This window comes from Odontesthes bonariensis, chromosome 22, assembly GCF_027942865.1.
Source record: "Odontesthes bonariensis isolate fOdoBon6 chromosome 22, fOdoBon6.hap1, whole genome shotgun sequence".
Classification (NCBI taxonomy): domain Eukaryota; kingdom Metazoa; phylum Chordata; class Actinopteri; order Atheriniformes; family Atherinopsidae; genus Odontesthes; species Odontesthes bonariensis.
This window is the reverse complement of record NC_134527.1, coordinates 12,131,759-12,150,912: the sequence shown is the minus strand read 5'-3', so window position 1 is coordinate 12,150,912 and position 19,154 is coordinate 12,131,759. Positions and strand designations below refer to the sequence as shown.

General features: G+C 40.6%; 1 protein-coding gene across 3 annotated transcripts in view; it reads right to left on the bottom strand.

Annotated features, from left to right (window-relative positions):
* Window positions 1-19,154, bottom strand: part of strbp (spermatid perinuclear RNA binding protein) — a 77,698-nt gene that overhangs the window by 8,702 nt on the left and 49,842 nt on the right. For all 3 annotated transcript variants that reach the window (XM_075455083.1, XM_075455084.1, XM_075455082.1), the window contains exons 4-17: window positions 17,148-17,410; window positions 15,898-16,066; window positions 13,370-13,631; window positions 8,941-9,059; window positions 8,016-8,111; window positions 7,226-7,337; window positions 6,596-6,693; window positions 5,355-5,460; window positions 4,469-4,552; window positions 3,612-3,820; window positions 2,162-2,314; window positions 1,428-1,562; window positions 762-902; window positions 395-527 (exon numbers count right to left, since the gene is read on the bottom strand). In XM_075455083.1, coding sequence (XP_075311198.1) covers window positions 395-527; window positions 762-902; window positions 1,428-1,562; window positions 2,162-2,314; window positions 3,612-3,820; window positions 4,469-4,552; window positions 5,355-5,460; window positions 6,596-6,693; window positions 7,226-7,337; window positions 8,016-8,111; window positions 8,941-9,059; window positions 13,370-13,631; window positions 15,898-16,066; window positions 17,148-17,410 — 2,080 coding nt within the window. The remainder of the gene's footprint in view (window positions 1-394; window positions 528-761; window positions 903-1,427; window positions 1,563-2,161; window positions 2,315-3,611; window positions 3,821-4,468; window positions 4,553-5,354; window positions 5,461-6,595; window positions 6,694-7,225; window positions 7,338-8,015; window positions 8,112-8,940; window positions 9,060-13,369; window positions 13,632-15,897; window positions 16,067-17,147; window positions 17,411-19,154) is intronic.

The following is a 19,154-nucleotide window of genomic DNA, read 5'->3' as shown; positions in this document are numbered from 1 at the left end:
ACTTACTCTGTTAAGTCATGGATTATGTCAGTGGAGACTTGGCATCTACAGTACATTTGTAAACATTCAGAGTAAAATTGAAAAACCTGTCCTGCAGGTTGCTATGGGATATTTGTGACAGGGTGTGATATTTCCAATACAGCTGCAGGGACAAGGAGGGTTTTTATTTGCCAAAGAGAAATGAGCAAGCAGCCTAAAGCAGATGAAAATGTCAAGAACAACAACAAAAACAACAACAAAAAAAAAAAGAAGAAAAATGCCAAGTCTGCAGAAACTATGATGTCAAATTGGAATAAATATGAAATGCTGTATTGGAAACAATGAAAAAACTGAGATTGTACAGAAAGATTAGATGAGAATGGAAAAACAACACACACAAAATGTGTCTAACTACCTGGTGTGACATATCCAGGTGCAGCTGCACTGACGAAGGCTCCTCTCGCGAGGGCTGCTCTTCCTCTTCCTCTGGCTACCTGTGCTGCTACCGCTGAGGCTGCTGCTGCTGCTGCGGCCAGAGCTCCTTTAGTCTAAACACAAACGCACGGTGCATATTATTTCTGTGTGCCTGATGCTGTGTCCCATCACTCTGATGGAGCAGCAGAAGGCGGATGAATGTGAATTTAAACACTTTTTATTGCCTTTTCTTTTGTGCATATAATCACATTTGGCTCTCCAAGGTTACAAAAAAAAAAACAACAGTTTGTTAAATGTTGGTTTTTCAGAGGGTCTGGTATGCACTGTGTAACTGCATGTTTCCTTACCTGAGGCAATATCTTCTTCTTCTTGTTTGCTGCTGCATTGGGACCAGAGAACAGTTTGTCCAAAGCTGCGAGGGCAGCACTGGCCTTTGCTACCTTTTTGTTGGGGCCTGCCCCACGAAACTTCTGCCCATCGACCTCCACCTAACATGCAGGCACACAAACACAGGTAAAATGTTGAGTATTGATTAAAAGATGTTGTCTGGTTAAAGATAGAACAAAATAGCGCTCTGTACGGTGGGAATCTAGAAATCTTATCTTAGATCTACTCTTATTGCCATCATTCTAGCACTTTCTGTTGGTGGTCTCATTCTTTTATGCTACCAAGTCTAATGATCGCCCAGTAAAACTGCAGCGCGTGTGTGTTTATCTGTCATCAGTGATTCAGCCAATGAGCCTCACTGAGCAGGACAGCCCGTTTAGTGATGTCCTGCTGTTAAGCAGACCTGCTAATCAATCAGCAGAGCGATGGAGCAGCTTGGCGTGTTGGAAAACAACATACCCCGTAGAGAACAGGCCTGCCTCAGGAACCAGGTTGACTGATTGACTCTGCCGGGGATCATCTTGTTTCTGATTGTGTATTTCTGCCAATGTGTGTTTCTCCCTCTGGCTCGAGTGTACATGTGTGTAAGTACATGCTTCAGTTTTTCGTGGACATGGCGGTCTCACCTCCATGACAAAGCGTTTGTCGTGGCTGCCTCCACTTTCAGAGATGAGCTCGTATTTGAGGCCTCGTCTCTTCTCATTCAGCTCCATGACGGGATTCTTCCCGCTCGCTGTCAATATAGGACCCTGAGTTCGCACCTGGTAGTGAAAAAGTCATTGCATTTGTAGGCACTTCATAGCTTTATTAGCAGAGACGCAGCTGACAATAAGCCTGGAGGATGGAGCCTCGTATTCAAAAAATGTCACAGGCTTGAAGATGAATTAGCATAGCATGCCAGAGAAAGCATTTGAGTTTATGTTAAAAAAATAAAAACAGTGCTTTTGCACATTGCTTAGAATGACTATTTATTTGAGATGTACCTTAAAGAAAAATACATCTGAAATGAGTGAACATTGAAAAAGCTGCAAAAGGTAACAAAGTGCAGAAATTCTATATTTGGACTCAAAAGTGAAGTGTAGTGTTTCTATTATTAATAGATTATTGAGCGCTTTGTAAGAAGATCCTTTGACTTTATTAAAATTAGTCTTAAAAAGCAGCTTTCACTTAAAGTTTTTCTCAACAAGACAAGACTTAACGAGACTGCTTGAAATTAGTCTTTTTTTTTAATTTTATTTCCTGTACTGTAATGAAATCGTGACAAGTTAAATAAATTTCCTGCACAGACGGCCAAAAAAATGCTTGTTTTACATGCTGGATAAGACATTTTTGCTGTGCATGCATGTGTCTCTGTCCTCACCTCCAGCGTGTTGGAACCGTCTGTGGAGTGTGTTGGGTTATTGCTCGAGTGTGAGGAGGTCTCGCTCTTTCCCTCGCCGTCCGACTTCTCATCTGAGCTCATGGGGTCCAGGTCTGAGTCGAAACCCGTCGGGTAACCCATCGCCTGGAGAACCTTTACAGGGAAGCAGATGATGAAGCATAAATGACACCGTGACATGGCAAAGAAATAAAAAGCAAGGTCAAATCGTTGATCGGTTTCAGCAAAACAGAAGGAGGCTCCCATCAGGATGTTCTAAACCAAGCACAATGTATTCACATTTTACAGTGAAGTCTTTTTCTCAACAGCTTTGTTTTGAGAAAACATTTAGGCATCAGACAAATATTCAGGAGTCAATTAGTATGTCAATTTTACATTTTAAAATGAGCAGTCACCACACTGCAGAGATACTGCAGCATAGTGCATGTATTTAAGTGACAAAGTATAATAGAATTCCCTCAGTGAAAGTAAATCACAATACAACATCTGTATGGAGCTGCACAACTTTACTGTGAGTGGCAGACGTCGCACAGAGCAGCAAAGTGCTTTTGAAAAGTATTCAGGCAGAATGACAAGTTTCTGACCCCGACAGGTGATTGTGTGGCAGCAGCTGAACCCGTCACTATAGTGAGGAAATGTGGGAGAGGAAAGAGAGATGAAAAGGTGAGCACTAAAGAGAAAGAAAGTAACTGAGAAAGAGGAGAGAAAAAGAGGAGAGTCAGGAAGAAAAAGCCTTTCATGGGAATGGAGCGCGTTGCGGATTATCTCAGCTCTGAGGAGTGGAGAGCCTCTTTATTCACAACTACTTTGGGATTACATGGATTTTGCCCACCTTCATCGTTGCCCCTCCACACACACACACACACACACACACACACACACACACACACACACACACACACAAAAAACACAAACGGGCATGGAAACATTTTTGTAGATTCACACACATTTGGCAGCAGCTGGAGCTGAGGTAGCCAAACAAAATATAAAGCTGTTCAAATTTATTTGTCGGTACAAATTCAATGTAGACAAATTTTAACATTTTTCCTCATTAATCATCACACCATTCTTATGAATGTCCCAGAGTGCTCAGAATCTCAGATTAAAGCATTCCACCGAGACACCATGACGGTGGCTAGGAGTGACCCAAGCCAGAGACTGGACCCGAATCAAGTAAAGCATCACTGAAAATGACTCTACACCAGTGCTCCCCATTGAACAGAGTTAAGCTTGAATAAATTGACAAAGAATGGGAGGAACCAAGTACAGAGTTAAGGATCCTAGTACTTATCCTAGTAAATGGTGTATTTCAGGCTTTTATTGTTATGAATTTCCACTGTAACAAACTGTATCTTTTTTTGTTTATTTTGGCATTTAAAGTGCACAAAGATAATACATGCTTCACTTCATATTATTTTACTGGCCATCTTACCTTGACAGCAACATGAAGCTTGGCGGTTTTCTTGGAGGATCCGGAAGCTTCATAAATAGTTCCGTCCAGGTCCACAGACATGGTGAAGACCGGAGCGTGAACAGGCCCCGACTGGGACAGCAGGCGATACTGCAGCCCCGGCCGGATCTGGTTCAAGCGCATCAAGGCGTTCATTGGCTGGTTGGAGTCTATGGCTTTACTATCCAGGACTACGGCAAAAAAAAAAAAAAAATAGGTGGGAGATTTTCTCATTAAAAAAAGATTATAAAGTGGTTTGTGGAGTGTAACAATTATCCCGCTGGAATTGGACAAACTGGGAAAATTAAAAAATACTGTAGAAGATAAATCTCTAATGGTTTTCACTCTGGCTATTAGTTTTTATGATAAATAAAGGTGTCTTTCTTTTTTCCTTCTCTTAAATCACTTTTGTCCTGGTTGCCAATATCTAGAAATGCTTATCAGTGTCCATAAGGTGTGGTTTGTCTTCTCCTTGTATGAAAAAAAGAGCTGGGCATGGTTGGGTGGCCTGCAAAAATGTTGGCAATCAATACTATTGATTTGCCTCCAGGGATGAAAGTGGGGTTTAAAGGAAAGGAGAAGACAAAGAAAAATACAGGAATATATAGAGACAAGGGACAGAGAAGCGAGGCTGGTTTGTGGGCAACAGAAAATTGTTTCTCCATCCCAGTGTTAGATAACTTTGTAATAATAACAGATAGTAAATTAAACCTTTGCAGACACTTTATATGTGAATCCCTTCATTCTGAACAATCAGCACTTCTTTTTCTATCCTTGTTTAGAGCAAGCGGTCGTACAAGGTGCATAAACTATATTGGCTTATTTTCTTCTTCTAATACCTTTTCTAAGATTTCTCTTCATCTTCTTAATGAGGTCCTTGTCATCCATTGTTCCATCCTCATATGGTCTCTTCAGACCTAAGCCTAAAAGTAGGAGATGCAGAGAAACAGAGTTTAAAATCTATCACAAAGAGTTGTTTATGTGAAAATACACACAAAGGTACAGAGGCATGACAGGAACACAGAGAGGCAACAAACAGCACATGACAGTGAGTCCACAGATGAATAAACTCACGAATCAGATAAACAGAACTGACAGGCAGACCAGCAAACAGTCAAACAATGAAGAAGATGCATAAGCTCCTTTCCAACATGCACCTTAATCTGTAAATGCTTTGGCAATTTTCTATGTCAGAATCATTAAATACCAAAAGGCCCGAGTCGAATTTCCATTAAGAGTCATTCTGGAAATGTGCCAACTCAATATCTTATAAATTTTCGAATAGTCTTCCACTGATGTGAGTAAAAGCTGAAAGATTCCTGCATGGCTACAGCACATGCACAGTTTAAAGCGATTTCATCAAGGCTACCATGACCTTGGTGTGTCACTGGTCACAAAACAACAGAGCACAGAAGAAGAAGGATAACCCTCATCTGACCCACATACTATCACTAAATGGAGGCATGTTACAGAGTCCATGTGAGAAAGTGGGCAGGCAAACCAGTAGCTATGGCTCCAGAACGACAGATGAACAAAAAAACAAAAGGAAACGCAGCCTATACTGTAAAATGAAAGCCTGTAAAGACAGACAATCAAGCACATGCAGACACAGACTGAAATGAAAGATGTGTGGATAAAAAATAAAAAAATAAAAAACACACACACACAGACAGACACAGAGGAGGGAGCAGAGCCGACAGGCAGGGAGACAGTAAGGTTACACACCGTCTTTGTCAGACCAAGGATATTTCTGTGATGGTTTATTTGAGGGAAGAGGCTCCATCTCTAACACCTTGTAGATCTGTCCAAATGCCATGAGTCTGAGAGCATGCTGTTGAATGCAAAACGGAAAGTGGATTAAATCTAAATTGACACACAGACATTAATAGTCAGAAGATGTGCACTTTTTTTCTACGACATCATTAAATAAGTAATCCAGAGGTTTAGTATCGTCTCTCACAATGCAAATTGATTTAGTGTTACTCATTATGTCATCAGTTAAAGGACTGTAAGTCTAAAGCCCAAACAGACAAAACTTTGGTAAATTCATGCCGAGATATTACACCACAATTTTTCATAAAGTATCAAATGATTTACCTGTTAAACATTTCAAGCTGTTTTCATGTTGTAATTTCTTACTTTGAGTCCAAACTTTGCACTGTGTTACATTCAACTGTGACAAAAAAGGGACAGGCCGCCAGATATTCGGATTTTACAGCCTTACTGTGATGGATCATCTTTCAAGAAAAGAAGCTCTTTTCTTGAAAACAGGACACCATATTACAGCTTGTTATTTTGCCACACACAAAAGTAGTAAAAGATAACAGGGCTTGCATTTATATTTCTCCCCATTTAAGATGAATGACATCAGCAGAGTGCCTTAAAAAGATAACAAAATAGCAGACACTGGCTCAACTAAATTAAATCCATTAGGGTAGTAGAGTGTGTCACATATTCATGACGCCTGGTGTAGCTCATTGACAGAACAGCTCCCTCTCTCCTATCTGTTCTTGTATCTGTTCCAATACAATTATCCCCATTGACATTCCAGCCTCGTTCAGGCTGCCTTCAAAGGAAATGGACGGCGGGATTCACTAAGCCAAGCGGCTCAGAGGCTGCCCTGCTCGGTCGAGTGTGCGTGTGAAGAAAGAGCGGACGATATGCGCACGTACAGTGCATGCACGCAAACACCGTCCTCAGGGCGTCAGAGATGGATTTATGGCTTGCAATGACAATAGTTCCCCACACCAATCTTTAAAATGCAGCACCACACATCTCTTTCTTCAGACACACAAGCACGTTCCCACAGTCATGTGCGTGTGTGTATACGTCTCCCTGTCTGCTAATAGTCATGTTGCTTACATCTTCCCACAGTGACAGCTCAGAGGGAGTGGGGCTGGAGGATAACAACACCGTCTCTAAGCTGCATTGTGTGTGCGCGTATATGTGTGTGTATGTGTGTGTACCTGTGCGCTGTAGGTGACGGCCTCAGCCTGCTGGTCGGTCATGTTGGCTAAGGTGTCTGTGGGCTCTTTCTCACATGGGTCATGTAGACCTGGGCCACCTGGGAAAGTGACACACACACACAAAGCTGTTGTTACTTTTAGCACCGACCCTGCAGCCGAGCCACATGTATTGAGCCGTCAGTGTCATGACGGAAGTGATGCTGGAGGTCCTGACAATGACAAAATTTGAGAAAATTTTTTTTTGTTCACAATTGTTTTTAAATACCTACTCCACCTCCTTTCTACAGTAACAACGTGTTTGACTTTTGGATCAAAACTGAATTTGTAACATGAAATACACCAAAACTCAGCTTCATGCAAAGACATTTCCCCAAGGAATGGACAACATTTTGCAAAGAGGCTATTCAGCTGGGTCTAATTAAGGCAAATAGTGACCTCCCTCAGACAGCTGTGCTCTGTGGGGTCATTGATAATGTCTCGAGCACTAACAGCCCAGACATGTGCCAAGCACAGCCCCAATGAATCTGTTCATCTACCCAAACTGAACATGTTCTTTAGTTCTGGTCACCACCATTTACAATATATAAAACACATTTAAATGAGATGATTGTAAAAACTTTGCCATCCTACCTGGTAGCAGTATGCCTGAAGCCAGACACTCCATGACCCGACGCAGGGCTTCTCCTGCCCCGAGGGGTCTGTTGCAGGTTGCAATGGCCTTCTCACATATGAGCTCTAAGGGCTGTGAGAAATTTAGATGGAGCAACAGTGAGAACCCTCAATACAAAACTTACTTCTGTGTAGAATGTTTCCGGTCACTTTGATTTTTACGTAGAACTGTGGCAACAAAAACATTTAAACTAAATAATTTACACCTCAAATGTGACCAATCTGTGCTTATAATATATTAGATAGCTCAGAATAATTAACGTGTAAGACAGAGCTAATATTCTATAATTACTATTGTTAAGCATGTAAGATTATAGATGGTGATGGAAGAGATGCTGAAAAAAAAATGTATAAAAATAAAAAAAGTATAATTTGGGCTGTTAAAATATCACAAAATGAACTTACAATTTCTATATTATCAATATAGCTACAGAAGCTTTAATAATAACTACACAATCAGTCAAAATCATCTTAAACTTTGCTCATCATGAGTTTAGCCTTTTTTTTGACAAATCAATTACACTCAAAAGAATAAAAAGAAGTTTAGGAACGCAAAAACAAAAAACCACTCTGGATGGACAGCAAAAAGCTCGTCTGTATCAATTTTAAGAATCGCCGTTGTTATCAATACTGGCATATTATCCCACCCATAAGCACAATAAAACAAACAAATATTCAAGGAGGCTGAACACTTTCCGATCACTTCACATTATGAATACTCTAACAGAGACAAATACAACGAGAGACTCACCCATCCCTTCAGAGGTTCCCAGACCAGGTGTCTATTGCACATGTCTCTTAGTATCCTGAGAACGATAACACAGGACTTAAGTCCGTTCACTCGAGCCTGAGAGAAAGAAAGGGGGATGGATGGAGAGGGAAGAAGAGGGAAGGATGGAGGGAGGCAAGATTAAACAAAGAGAGGACGGAAGGGAACATTTTGAGCAAAGGAGGAGTGGCACCTTTGTAAACACATACAGATAGCAACCTGCTTTACAGCACAATGCCTCTATCATAATAATGTGACTGTGGAAAAACTTTGCATGAGCCACCACACTCTAAACCTATTGAATCTATTTTACCAAATATCTTTTTCTTTCTTTTCTTTTCATCTTGGTCCTCAGATCAAACACATATTATGGTATATGATTTTCTTTCCTTACATTTTTTTTTTGCCAGTAAAGTAAGCGAGTTGGGAGATAGATGGGGAAGGGTATGGGAGGAGAATCAAAGGGAAGCACTGACATACTGTACAAAGCAGGGAGGTGTCACACAATAGCCAAAAAGAAAAAACAAGTATCAACCATTGCTTTTGTAGCCTTACGTTGACCCTTTTCTAGTTCATGTATAGATGATGGAAAGGGACAGTTTATACAGCAAAAATACACTTTGAGAGAATGAAGAAGGATCTGAAAATATTTTGAGAGCTGGTGAAATGTTTGGTAGTTTTTGCTCACGATGTTGTAGAACATCCTGCAAACTGAAGTGTAGATGTACTTGTTTCAACATTTGATGTACAACCAAATTGATGTAAACTGTATAACTTTACACCTGCGTCACACAGCGTGAGCACAATAGGCACTGCAGTAAAAGCAGAAACTAAGTGTATCCCCTGGGTAAATCGTCAGGCTACAATAAGCATCAGGCACGAAGACAGGAAGTGAGTGGGTGCCGACCTGGAACCACTTGGCGTGTCGCAGCGCTGCCAGGGCCAACAGACATCTGTGTCTATCCAGCACCTCCCCCTCCTCCTCCTCCTCCTCAGCCTCCACTCTCTCCGCAGCAGCACCCAACACTGCCACAAAACAATAACAACCCAATATAGAGAACGTGAAACACACACACATCATGTCTGAGTGTGTGTGTTTGAAGACTGCGTGTGTGAATGTACCCAGACATGCTTGAAAGTGTGCATGAGAGCATACATACACACACACATGCATGGATATTTGGTACATACACGGTGCTTTTCATGCCATAAAGTTGTTCTCTCCTTGTTGAAAGTGCTCACTCTCTGCAGAGCTCACAGATCTGTGATGAGCGATATTAAAGCCTTCCTCAGACTATAAATTGATTTGACATCAATCTTATAGAAGGTGGAATGCGACCTGCATCACCGTCTTTCCCACAAAAATATGTGCTAGTAATTTTCGTCCATCTAATTATAAACAAATCAGTGAAGGGGAGAGCAAACAGTATCACAAGGAAAGATGCAACTTTGTGGGATGGAGAGCTCCTCAGAGACATACACTTAACAAATACCCAAGGAGTGTTTGATTTACAGTGGGAGGGCGCTGTGGGCACAGTCGTTTCATTGTGCCCTGCGATGTAAATCAATCTCTCCTTTATGTATTTGAAGGTAATTTTGATCCAGTCTGCACCAGGCAGGAGTCAAAACGGGAGCTTGTTTTTCTTCTGGATTACTTAAGGTGCACTTGATTTCACAGGCTCAGAAAGAAGTGGTGCAGAGAAAGCCATTCAACAACCTCTCCGGGCAAACACACAATCAAGTGCTCCTAAAGTAGAGCTGACAAGAAAATATAAAAATCGAAGATTGTTTGACCCAATCTGAGACAAACACAACATAGGAGGGATCAAGGCAGGGTTTAGTCAGAGCGTTGCAGTTAAAGAAGAGCATTCTTACACTTTTACTGTGTATGAGTGCGTTTGCTTCATGCTACCCAACATATTAGACTAGTCGAGTTATTCTCCTACTTAAAAATCAGCACAAAGTTTAGGATTGATGGGCATCTGCAAGGCAAAGTGAATCAAACGCAGTTGTGTATGAATGAGTGGAGCTTCCACAGACAGCGTATTATGCATAAAATAAAGAACCATTTAGTACTGGCTGGAAATACAACTGCTGCAAGTATATGCTTTCCTGATCAATTAAAAACTGATTTTACTGAACAAGTAAAAAGAAAATCCTTTCCTCAAAAATAATTTGAAATATCAAAAGGTGTTGTGTGGCAGCCTAAAAGCATCTGTTTGACATTATCTATAAAATGCAGTGTTTGTAGCTCCGTTTCTAGCAGCTAATATGTATGTAAATGTCTGTCATAGTAAGCTCAAACTCTCTGCCGGCCGCTTCCTCTTATCAGTGATATTTCCCTGTGTGTCCTTTTTGTTATAATGTCTCCTCTAATTTTCTGTGCCACCCAGCCTCTGTGACCACACAAAGCATGCGAGCTGTACATGTGTCTATGGAGCTCAGCTGCTTGCAGTATACATGCATATACAGATTACTTTCAATAGGATATTTAATTGTAACGTAAGTACTGGACCTGGAAGTTAACAAGGTAAGTGAAGTAGAAGTAAAAACATTACCAAGTGAAAAAAAAAAAAAAAAAAAAAAAAAACTGTTAGATTTTTATATCAACTACCTGACACGGTTTACAGCATACATGATTTGAATGAACTGTTTTGTACTGTATGTGCTTGTTATTGCTGCATGTATTTGTGTGTAAATCTATGACAATAATGTTGGGACAAGGGAAGAACACCTGACAGCTCCTTTGGCGATTGTGCTTGCTGATGCGCGTGTTAATGTGCTAAAAATATTAGATTTATGGGGATCATATTTTAACAGACAGGGTCTGAGTGATTAGATATCCAGTGTGACAGGTATGTCCATCCATCAGCCGCAAAATATGACCCTGTGTATATGGGTTCTCTCAGTGTGAACTTCTGAGCAAGCTTGCGTTTTTCTTTTGGTGTGTGCGAGGAAAAATATGAGCAGTTCTCTTCTACTCGCAGAGGCCTGTGGAATGATGTACAGCTAACCCTTCATGCTTCTCTGAGAGCTGAGTGTCTAGTTGGATGGGAGCCACAGGATGGATGGGCAGCTTGCTGCTGCTGCTTGGTTATTGATTTCATTGGCCTGCTGGCCTTGCTTTCCCAAGCTACCCACAACTAATTAGAACCAGTTCCTGAACACCAGACAATTCCTCATTGTGTCAACTTAACAATCTGTTACATGTAATAACATTCTGCTTTCATCTAAGGTAAACGTGTTGGAGCAGCATATGTATACATTCACTGTGCTACTTTTATCAATTTATTCATTTCTATTAAGAGGCTGATGGTTTGCCGATTTCAGATCTACTTGTGTGACATCCTTCTGCAACTCCCTCATGAATAAACTTTGTTTATGGGGAAAAATTGGCTACACCTACAGAGGCTTATACACATAACAAGGCACATCTTTGACCTCACTGTCTTTTTCACTGTTGGAACTTGGCTTTCAAGCAGTGCTAACCTCTACCATTAAGTAACCACACTGCAGTGCAGCAAGGCTTAGTTGGGAACACCTGCAATAACATTAAATTGTAAGAAAGCAGAGTTTTTTGTGTTCACTTTTTCACTATATTTGAAATCCCTTCACTGTGGAAACTTATTTATGTATTTATTTGCTGCTGTTCTTAATAGAGTATGTTGATAATATAATTTTCAGAAATATCTCCAGGAAGTAACTATTGCTTTTTTTCCCCACTTATGAAATATTCTAAAACTGAATATCCTCTTCCAACATCCAAGTACAAACCTTCCACTAATTATTCTCATGTTGCGTCACTGTATTCTTGTTTATTCAAAATGCCACATCATGTCCAGGATATCTGACATGATGTGACATCTGACTAGTCGGTGTTCTATTTTTCCCCCCAGTCTAAAAATTTCCCTTTTGTCACTGAATGCACCACAAGTGGCACCACCTTTTCCATATAAGCTGTTCTTCATTTTAGCCTCTAAAGACTAAAACAAAAAACAGAGGAGTGGACCAAAAGGGAAGCTAAGCGTTCATGGAGCAAAAAGTGACAAAGGAACCTGACGACTGTCTGTTACATTCTGTGGTGCAGTGTTTTAACAACGAGCGCCAGCTTGACGCATGACTCCCTTTAAGATGTGCCTAACACAGAAATGTACACCAGCTGTCTGTAGCCAAACTGCAGACAAAGAGAAACATAGATTTTTAAGAATAAAATTACCAGAAGGGTATTTCCTCCATTGGTTTGGTTTGTGGTAGTCTGAGCTTTGTTTGCTGTATGTGCTAGTGTGAGCTATCAGGCTATTTACTGTATGCTGTCGGGTACAAAAAAATTTACTTTAAAAGGTTACTAAATACTACCAATGACTAAAGAGGCAGAAGTGCCTAAAATAGATTAAAGATGTAAATTTATGGTGGATATAGGAACTGTTGTACTGTCTTTCTGTGGTATTCCAACAAAAGCATGTCATAGACGATTAATTAAGATCTCGAAAATTGCTTCAGCTCATGTAAAAAGGGTGTAATAATGTAAAGTTTCACTGCACATTTACCCGCAGAGACTTTATGGCGCTCTAATATAATACTCTGTGGTGAAATACAAGGTTGACTTCAAAATCCTTATTACTTTAAAGGGACCACTCATTCTGTTAGATAACAGTCAGCTGCTGATCCCTTTTTGAACCAAGAGGCAAATTGTCTGTATTTATCTGCTCTTTGTATTAGTTGCAATTTGTTTATGCAAATACTCTGACATCTTTGGTTACTGTGATCACTAAGTGACTCTACTTTTGTGTGGTACATAAATCAAATGTTACTCAAGTACTATTCTTACACAACAGTCTTGAGAGCTACAGACTTGGAATGTTCTAAATCTGTACAGGTACGAGGTTACCTAATCAGAAAGGTGACAGTTTGAACAATCACTTTGGACAGCGGCAAACAAAGCAGGTGTACGTTCTTAAAGAAAGATCTTCTGTGGTTGAAATCATTTCGCATCTGAAAAATTAAAGTTGAGTAAATTTTCTTTTATTGAATAGGTTACTCATAACTCAAGTATTAATTTCCCATAGTTCCAATATTACTCTACTTGAAGCAGCGGTTTACTTCTTCAGTACTACTTGAACATTTATTCTTACAAAGTATAAATACTATACCTCTGCCTGTTCCTGTCTTATCTTGTGTCAGCATCAGATAATAAGGTCAAACCTCTGTTTAAGAACAAAAACAACCGAGTTCTGTAGTAACACACAAATTTAACACAAAATTCTTTCGATAGTGTGTGCACTGCGTCTGAGAAAATGAGAAAAACTGGAGCTACCTTCCCATCTCATTGTTCCTACCTTGACCATTTTCCTTTCCCTGCTCCTCCTCTTTTTCCTCCACAAGCTCCTCTGCCTGGTCTCCTTCCTCCCCATTCTCCAGCTCCTCTTCTTCCTCCTCCTCTTCTTCTTCTTCCACTTCCTCTTCCTCATCGTCGTCTTCGTTCATGGCTGGTGAGGTGAGGGTAATCTTCAATGTGAGTTTAGGCTCTGTTGTAGTTTGTACCAAGATGGCTGCCTCGGGCAAGGAGCTTGTGACCTCGTATTTCTCCTCTGTCAGCTTCTGTGGTGTGTTAACAGATGCAGACCAGTGGTCAGAGGTTAAGCGTCAAAAACACGGCTCAGTGAAAATGCAAAATGCATCAGATTCTACTATGGCTTCCTAACGCTGAGAAATATACACAAAGAAAATGTGATATAAACTGATTTGCAATGGAGAAACAATATTTTTGTTTATTTTGAAGCCGGGCTATTATAGGTTAAAAGGATAGTTAATCTTTAAATAATTAAATAAAAAGCTAATTAGATCCAATCAGGTATGGACTGTCAATTTATCAGGTAACAATTTCATACAGAACTTGATGAGGATGAAATCTGTTGGAAGCTCTAATCCTCTAAAGTAATCAATTACAGATGAGGTCGAGACTGACATGTTAGAATACAAATAGTACATGTAATACACAAACAAATAAGCGCACATTAACCTTCACAGTCAAATCCACGCATCTACAAGACACTCTTTCCTCCCATCCTCCCACATTACAATGAATGTGGCTGAATTTTTATAGTTATTGCTATATACTTTTTAAAGCAAAGAGGTATTTACTCATTGCAAAACTTAAGCTGGCTGTGTTATATTGACACATAATATCAAGTCTCTTTCAGGCAGTTATTACTTCCTCTAAAAACAGTGTTCTTCACATTGAACATTTAGAATTTTTTTCCACAAAAAAAAGAACAACAAAAGTCTCTATGGTCTTAAGATGGCTTGGTTCTGACTCTTCACATTTTTCCTCATTTACTGAATGGGGACATATCAATTTGCTAATAGGCCACACACACAGCTCCACCCAACAGCAGCTGAGTATTATAGCAGATCAGTTGCGTGTGAAAATGTCAGAGGTGTAATGTGTTAATTTTCTAACGCGTTCAACAACGTTAGAAAAGGTAAGAGCTGAGACAATCAAGCTTCTGGCTTAGGCAGCAAGCAGAGCCAGAAAACAGGTCACTGCCGAGGCAGCCTGCAGCATGGAGGTCTCGGCTCATTTGGCCGCTGGCTTGGCAAACTCAAGAGTTCTTGTCTTAGCACTCAAATGAGCTGGGATCTCCGGAGCTGTGGGAATCCTATCGTAGGGAACTGCTCATTGGAGCTTAGCTCGCTCGGCCAACTCACAGTTCCGGAAATCCTGGCCTGCTTGCCCAAGTTTCCAGGCGTGCACCCGGAATAGCTAGATTGGCTCCAGGTTAGGTCTCAGCCGAGGTTGCTGCTAGCTTCTAGACCAGCTCCCAGTTCCCGCCCCTAACTTAACTGGCTGAAAGCCAGCTCTTTGCTTGGGTTTGATTCTACGGTCTTCTCCACCTAGCTCGTGTTAACTTTTAGCTCATCATTAAAAAGTCCCATGCGAATTAGCTGTACTGGGCTGTACAGCTAAGTTGCGTGGGACTTTTTAGTCAGGACTGGATCCTAAAAATAGTCAACTCAGAACAGTCGGATGTCTGACTTAATTTTTCTGAGGATGTAGGTGGTGCTCTGGAGATTCAAAGCAGAAACCTTCTGACACAGCATTGACTGCTGATTTTGCTCATAATATGCCTTGTGGTATTCAAAAAAAAAAAGAAAAGCTTTATAGACATGCTAATAGGGTTAAAAAAAAAAGAGTCCTTTTTTTTTTTTAGTGAAAGGGGATTTTAAAAGATTTACAGCAGATGTAATCCATAGCAGGAGGGGTTAAACAGAGTGAAAAAGCAAAAAAGATTAATTGCTAGATTAGGAAACATAAAACAAGTACAGGGCTCAAAGCCACAGCATCTTAAAAAGCATACACACACAAAAAAATTAGCCCTGCATATTTTTTCTTCTTCTGTATATTCATGTGTGGATGAATGTCAGAAGCCTCAGTTCAGAGCCACGACTTGTTAATGAGGAAAGGTGACACGCTGACATTACAACGCCCACCTTCACACTTGACGATATTGCCCTCTCTTGCCTATTTATGCTCACAGTAACACCCACAATCTTTGTCTACACACTCACGTGCACAACACAGCAAGAGCTGGCCAAGTCAAACAGAAATGCCTGTTAGATGTGAGAGCTTATTCAAATATCTTATCTTCCAACATTTAAGAGGACAGTGAAATAAAAGAAGTACAATCTAGCACTGAATTTGGCAGACTCTGCCGTCAGTGTAGATTGAATTCATGCAAATGTGTGTGTGTGACAACAGCATTTTCATGAGCAAGTGTGGGAAAGAAAGCACAGTGAAGCAGGTGTGCAGTTTGTGCTGGTCTGCATGTCTTTGCATATGTGTGGGTCTGTGCATGTCTCTAACCTGGATCTGTGTGGGTAAATTGTGACAGACAGTGTCCAGCAGTGTCTGCGTGGGTTTATCTCTGCACATCAACACCAGCTCCAGGTCCATGTCGCCTTTGATCAAGAGTCCTTTGGCGACCAGACCGATCCTCATCACTCCGCACAGCACGCCACCGCTGCTGGACTCCCTGATTAAAAAGAGAAAAAAAAACATTTGCGACTTTTCTTCTTTCGTTGTTTTAAACTTAAGTATGTGTACATTCTAACTGACAAATGACAAAAGTCCAAAGATATAATTTCCCAATATAATCTATGCTGACTGTCGCTTTCCTGATATTACAGTAAATCACACCGCGACATTGCCAGAAATGTGTAATTCCACACAAAATCCTTTAATCATCCTACAATTTCATGTCGCATCTAGTAAATAAAATCACATTCCGAGTCAACAGGTCTAACCTCATTTGCTCAGCATAATAACCGACTTTCTGAAAGCCTGATGAAGAGATTAAAATACAAAGTTGCAGTTAACACCACAAATAAGATCAGACAGTGCGATTCACCACTTTAATGAGAAGTAGTGAACCGTTAATAAAAAGATTCATGAAGACAGCCAACCGTGCAGACTGAGCATGTCCAGAGACTGCGTTGATATTTATTTCCCGAAAAGCAACACCTTCTGCCTGCAACCAGTTCCCTTTAGAATTTTTGCCCCTCGGTATACTGATGAATGGCATCTTTGTGGGGTAAAAAACTAATACATCTCAGTGTGTAATGTAGGTTTATTGTCGGATCATTGATAAGTCTAGCATTGGCTCGTCATTCCAAACATTCAGAGATTGAACTGTCTCATTCACGCATTCAGTTAAGAGTCAAACAGGAGGAAGTCTCGACTGGGAGCCTTGTGACTTCAGGTGACATGAAAACTCCAGGAGTAATTTATCCCAGCCAAGAAACATCCCCAGCAACAAACCCACTATTGAGAGTAGGACTGCCCGATGGTCCTCCTACACCTTTAATCAAATAATGAACCCCCCAAAAAGCAGTTCACTTTTAGTAAGGATTAAAGAGTCTAATATTCCCTGTAAATAGTATGTTTTATTATCACTGAAAAGCAGTTTTATCATATCTCAATCAGATAAATAAATAATAATTTTGAAAAGTTCTGTTCGGTGGTATTTGGTTTTGGACAGAAAGTTAGAAAATATATAAATAAAAAAAAAAATGGTGTTTTTTTTTTTGGAGACCCACCGTCCATCATCTGTTTACCTGTAGCAGTGACTGGATTCCTCAGCTTCTTCGCTGGGCTCGTCACAGGGTTTATCCTCCTCTGTGCTGTCTGCTGGCGGGCTTTCAAGCTGGTTGTGGACGTTGCTCTTGGTCTGATCCAGCCAATCAGAGACATTTTTGAGGGCGCCCTCGACAGTGGATACCAGAGTCTGAACAGCCTCTAGCTCCTGAGAGGAGGGGTAGATGGTGGAGTGCTTCGCCATGACGTGGCGGTCATCGTTACTAAAGGATCGGAATGCCCTCTGAAAGGAAAAAAATTAGAAATAATAGAGTTAGAGATCCCATACAGTACATTCCCTTACCATAAAAAAGGCAAAAAAAAAAAAAAAAGTGTGTGTGTAAGTGCTCTGTAGTTTGTGAAGGCAAGCGTGTTGCTTTCTTAATCACACACCATTTATCTCTTTTTATAGGAAGAATCAATTCTAAGCTCTTTGACAGATCCCATTTAATGTCACAGACCCTAACACACATGAACGGGTGCACATTTACACACAGCTATCAGAAATACATCACACCACCTGTCCTAATTCAATCAGACATTTTGGCCTTGGGAATTCATGTCAGCTCTTCAGTCTTTCTCATTTGCTCCCTCCTACTCTCCAAGAGGTACATCAAGGAAAAACCATGGGAGAAGGGCACCAGGTGCGAGGCATCAGATGGGGGTAGCACAGGGGGAGTAGATGACAGGAAATAGAAGGAGCCTGCCATTGGAATTGAGAGGGTACAAAATAGATAACACCAGGGTAGGGCTATAAGCATAGTCCAGGATCTTTAAAAAAGAAAAAGGATAAAAGCAGTCGTGGGAGTGGAGGCCGAATCAAAGTAAAGAGATAAAGGAGAGGAGCAGGTGGAACTGTGGCTTTGGCGATTAGAATCTTGCACCGAATCCCATCCAGACGAGACCCTATGCTTATTATAGATTAATATACCGTGGAAAATCCATGTCCATTGTTTCCATCCTTTCAAATGGCACATTTCAGTGGATGGTGGTTCACAAGCAACATGTTAAGTTGAGAAGACTTTATCTTAGAGCCTATCTACAAGTCTCACTGTTTAGGTACTAACCAATCTCACTTAAATCAGGACAATTACACTGAGAATTTATTGCAACTGGTTGTGAAAGCACACAACTTACATTATTTTTGAATGAACAATTAAAAACAGAAACACTTGTGAAACAGGTAAGTCATAACACAATATTTCATGTTGATCCTTCAGTGTTCATGTGGTAAGCAGCAGCATCACTTCTGTTGGACTCGGAAATTTGAAGTCACTGCAGCTTTGAGGATAAATATCTTCAAAAAATTTTTAAATGGGGTCTGTCCTTCATATTCCTTTAATGGCTTTCTTTTCTTTTTGCTTAATTGCTCTCTTTGTTATATATAAAAATGTGACATGATAACATAATCAGACTGTTCTGGCACGCTACTGTTAACACTGTTTTTTTGTAACCTGAACCAGAAGAAGAAATTTATTCTTAAACAGCAAAAGTTATCAATTTATGCTGGTGAACCTGAGAAGCACAGTTCAAAATGAGGAAGGTGCTCCTGCCAGGCCACAGAATAGACATGCTTATCTCCAAGACCCACATTTGCCTCTATTCACCATTACACACACAAACACACAAATGTACTCAGAACCCTACAACAGTGAATATAGCCGACATGCACACATACAAAGAGGAGAGATGACCTTTACAGAGTGGTGGAGTTTGAGTGCTACTATCAATCTACTTAAAATCCAAGGACCACTTGCGCACACACACACACACACCAACTCTTTCGTCACTTCAGGGGACATCACCTGGACTTACTGTGAGACCCCAACCTTAAATCAAGTCTTCATTCTAAAATCTTCATTTAATGTATGAGGTCTTCCCCAAAGGGGAGCAAGTCTGCATGACCATGTAAACAAATGAATGTCCCCACAAAATGAGAAATATAAGTCCATATCTACACGCACACACCAAACACAAACACACAAATG